At 32.5% G+C, this 5,297-nt stretch overlaps 1 protein-coding gene across 1 annotated transcript; it reads right to left on the minus strand.

Annotated features, from left to right (window-relative positions):
• Positions 1–28: 28 nt before the first annotated feature.
• On the minus strand, positions 29–4,997 carry LOC147468591 (glycine receptor subunit alpha-2-like). The gene is made up of 5 exons (XM_086553012.1): positions 4,989–4,997; positions 2,597–2,676; positions 640–722; positions 261–395; positions 29–51 (listed from the first exon to the last, which is right to left on the minus strand). Exons 1-5 carry the CDS (start codon positions 4,995–4,997, stop codon positions 29–31), a joined length of 330 nt encoding a protein of 109 aa, XP_086409138.1.
• Between the last annotated feature and the right edge of the window lie 300 nt (positions 4,998–5,297).

Raw genomic sequence — 5,297 nt, forward strand, 5'->3', positions numbered from 1 at the left:
ATTGCTAATAGAAACTTGCCTCTACTTCTTAGCATAAAGCTACTTTACGATCTGAAAGACCATCGGAGAATGAAATACTCAAGCTTCCATTCCGAGCTTGGTTAGACTTGACAGTCCCGAAGGACTTCAGGATTTAATAAATCTGTGCTGTTTTCGGAGCCTTGTTCTTCCTCCCGAAGGACCCGTAAACTCAACACTCCTGCAAGACGACCTCTGAAGGAAGGACTCTCGGCCCCCTCTGTGAGCCAGCGCCTACTCACCGATCTGGAAGGACTCCTGGCAGGTGGTGGGGACGATCTCCTCCATCTCGAACTGCGGCATCCGCATGTTCTTGTACATCTTGATGGGGGCGTCGCTCTTCCACGACAGGTTCAGCTCCTTCATCGTCTTCGAGACTGGAAGCGTTGAGAAAATACTATTTTCATTTCAATATTAAACATCTTGTCTCCCGGAACTTTGCTCTGTGGAATCTAAATCCGTAGTTATAAATGTGTCGTGTGTGGGTGTGCGTGTGTGTGTGTGTCTATATCTATCTATCTATCTATCTATCTATCTATCTATCTATCTATCTATACAAACGCACACACACTAATCGAAAACAGGATAACAGAAGTAGAAGAGTTCTAGCCATCAACTTACAACTTGCAATTTCCATTGTGCAGACTTGAGAATCAAGCGGGAATTTCGAGAGCTCCATCATGCAGGCGAATACCAACTTCAGCCTAGAAAGGAGAAAAAGAAAACTTTTTTAATAATACTCTAATTTGTTTATCTATTCACATTACCTGTGTATTTGTATATATATTTATGTATATTTTAATCATAATTATTTTATATATATATTATATATATATATATATATACATATTTATATATATATATATATAATATATATATATGTATATATATATGTATATATATATATATATATTATATATATTATATATAATATATATATATAAAATATATATTTTTTCAAATATGTATTATATATAATATATATATATATTTTATATATATTATATATATATTATATAATATATATATGTGTGTGGGGTGTGTGTGTGGTGTGTGTGTTGTGTGTGTGTGTGGTGGTGTGTGTGTTGTGTGTGTGTGTGTGTGTGTAAATATATATATATATATATATATATATATATATATTATATATATATATATATATATTACAATATATATATATATTATATTATATATATATTTTATATATATTATATTTCATATTGTTTTGTTGTGTATGTGTGTGTGGTGTGTGTGTGTGTTTGTTTGTGTGTTGTGGTGTGTTTTGTGGTGTGTATATTTATTATATATATATATATTTTTAAATATATATATATATATATATATATATGTATATATTCTTTACTACATACATACTCATACATCACACACACCACACCACACACCCACACACACACACACCACACACACACACACCACAAAACAAAATATATATATATATATTATTTTATATTATATATATATATAATATAATATATTATAATATATATATATATATATATATATATATATATACATATTACTATTGATAATTATGTTCATAATGATGATAACAATAACAACAATGATAATAGTTGTAGCAATGATAATAGTAATTATTATAGGAATGATATATCATAAGAATGATAGTAATGATATCAATATTACTGATATCATTACCATTATTATTATTATCAATATTATTGATAATAATAATAATAATGATAATAATAAAAATGATAATAATGATAATGATAAAAATGATAATAATAATATTGTTGATAATGATGCTATCAAGGATGTGTGTATTACAGTGCTCCTCAAATTGTGGTATAGGCGCAGGCGCCGTTGCGCAGGCTACAGGCTGTCTATGTGCGATGAATTTCCAGAAGAGAAAGTGGAGGAACTAATAGTGCCTTTTCGTGCGTAGTTAAGAATTGAAATAGAACAGTTATTTGCCTTAGCTACTCATGAGTTTTGGAGTAAAATGGTGCAGGAAACGAGGCTCACCTGAGAAATGGTTTCCCCTGTTTCGCACCAACAATGGCGAACCGCAATCATTCCTTCGACTAGCCCATAGTGGTGCGTTACAGAAGATAATCCACAATTGGTCGCCATTCTTCCCCGCGTGATGCTTCTTGTGTCCTAGGGATTTGCACCTGCGGCTACTGGCATGCCCCCCCCCCCCCAACCCATCCCCCTGGTGAGCTCCTCCTTTTTAGATTCGGACGCCGAAGGAAGGAACAAGGGACAGACTTCCTTTCCCTCGCAAATCCGTTTAGGATTCCTCTTGCAGGGACTAAGAATGAGTGACTGCCCCGCCTCCACACCACGATAGCATCATCTCCTCCGGCCGCGGTTTCTCTTCCCTTGCAACAAAGGCGTCGTGAGCGAGGCAAGGCAGCAGCAGCAGATACCAATTATTTGAAATTTGCAAACAGACGGCTTTGATGAAGGACTGACATGAGGATATTTAGTATGGCTGCAGAAAGGACAGTACAGCGGTGCCGTGGTTTGGCGAGAGTAGTGTGGGTGTATAATGGGAAAATATCCTAAAAGAGTTGAATGTATCTATCTTTACATTATACTGGGGGCCGGTCGAAAGTGCTTGCCTGCCAGATCCAGAGCCTCTCCTTGGGCTTGCCCTGAGTACAGATTTATCTGGTCGATAACAGGATATTATGAGTGTAAGCATGATATAATTCTGAGTCCAGATTCTATAGTAATATTGAGGCCCCCCCCCCCCTTTACACATTTATAGGGAAATATTCATTCGTATGTAATATATGATATATTAATGAGACTGAATAACTAAAACAAGACAAGAGAATGTATTAGACTGTGAGTTTTCTCAATGGCATGTAATTTAAAAAGTTTTGTTTATTGTTTGTTTTTTTGAGTTTGTTGTATAATAGATCGTCTGTTTTTCCGTCGAAACGCGTCAATACACTCTTTGCGTGTTTAGATATTCAGTTCTTCATTGAGATACTTTTTCTTCTATCAACATTGACGTATGGAATCTCATGTTTTCAGTATATAATATCTATTATTATTATATAATCTATTCTATGATAATTATATATATATATTTATATATGATATTTATAAATAGTTAATACATTTTTAATATATTAATCTAGTATTATAGTGATATATATAGATATATATATATATGTGTGTGTGTGTGGTTGTGTGTGTGGGTGTGTGTGTGAGTGTGTGTGTGTGTGTGTGTTTGTGTAAGTGAGTGTGTGATGTGGGTGTGTGTGTAATGTGTGTGTGGGTGATGTATAGTGTGTGTTTGTGTGTGTCTGTTATTTTGATATATAGATATCTATGATAGTATTATAGTTGAAATATCTATATTTATAGTTATATACATAAATATATATATATAATATAGGATAGTATTATGTGTGTGTGGGTGTGAGTGATTGGTTGAGAGGTGTGTAGTGTGTGTATGTGTGTGAGGTGTGTGTGTGTGTTGTGAGTGTGGTGGTTGTGTTGATGTATGTGGTGGTGGATATAGTTATATTATAGTATATAGTTAGTTGAGTGAATGTATTATATTTGTTTTGATTTTTATTTTTTATAGTATATTTATATATAATATTATTAAACATTTATAGACATAGTATATATAGAAAATATTAGTTTATATATATAATATATTATAGTATTTTATAGAGTATATATATTTGAGTATAAATATTGTGTAGTATAGTTAGTCTCTAATTATTATATTATATATAATATATATAAACATCCTTCAGACCACACTCAGTACACACATAAAACACACAGCACACATATACATAATTAATATATTATATATTATATATCAATATATTATTTATTAGAATATATATATTTATATATATATTACAATGATAGATTATATATTAATAATTAGTAATTATTAATTTACGATATATATAGATAGAATTAGTTAGATAGATTAGATAGATTAGATAGATAGATAGAATTACTGTGAGTGTTATGTATATTAGTAAAGTAATAGTATATTATGAATAATATATATATTAATATATGTATAATAGAATAATTGGTAATTATTGTTATTCTATATTAGTATTATTTCATGAATATATATTAATATTAATATTTAGATATTATGTATATTATATATATATATATGCATATGTTTTATATGTATAATATATATCTATAGTGATAATTATATATGAGTATATATATATATAGATATTGATTACAATAGATAATTATACTAGCATATACATGACATACATAACACACACACACATCTACACACTGCTACACGACACACAACACACATCGTCTACACCCACACGTACACATCACACATATATATATCTATTTATATTTTTATAGTATAGTATTAAAATACATTTAATATATATATGTATGCTCTAGTTTATATATTTATACCATAGTGAGATATATAACAATATAGGATATATATATATATAAAATTATAAAAATAATATATATATATATATATATGTATATATATGTGTGTGTGTGTGTGTGTGTGTGTGTGTGTGTGTGTGTGTGTGTGTGTGTGTATTTAGGACACAACCTAAAATGTAATTTGGTTAAAAAAAATATGCATATTCCAATGATATTGCGCTTGTAATCCATCTCTACCTCTCTTCTATCTGCATCCCCCCCTCCCTCTCTCCATCTCCCTCTTTCTCTCTCTTGCTCTCCCTCTTCTCTCACTCTCTCTCTCTCTCTCAATTTCTTTCTCTCTTTTGCTCTCCCTCGTTTTGCTCTTTTCACACTTCTGCTCTCTCAATTTCTTTTCTCTCTTAATCTTCTTCTCTCCGCTCCTGTCTCGTGGCGTTCCCTTCCTTTATTCTCTTCTTCTCCACCTCATATATCAGATCAGCTTCTCAAGAATACCCATTTCTTGTCGACCGTTAATTAAGACGGTGCTATGATGTCAGGCCCGGGGCGCTACGACGACTTACTTCTTGCATATTTCTGTAAAATAGTGTAATCCTTGTATTTCTTCTTATTTCACTTCTCTTATTCTCTTTCCATGTAATTCCGTTCTTTCATTTTTCCTTTTTCTCCTCCCTCCTCTGAAATTCTTCCACCTGTGCCCCACATAATTAAGGAGTAAAGGGGGTTAGGCGAGTCATGATGAACGCGAGACTGTGACAAGTAGAGCCCTTTTGGCAGCTCAGGTCGAGGGGGAGGGGGAGGGGGGTGGGGGTGGGGGAGAACGGGGGAGGAGAGCTGCAGTATCCTGACGCGGAGATCCCGTGATCTGCGTG

Source organism: Penaeus japonicus, unplaced genomic scaffold, assembly GCF_977035675.1.
Source record: "Penaeus japonicus unplaced genomic scaffold, GWHDUDI00000001_assembly GWHDUDI00000027, whole genome shotgun sequence".
Lineage (NCBI taxonomy): Eukaryota > Metazoa > Arthropoda > Malacostraca > Decapoda > Penaeidae > Penaeus > Penaeus japonicus.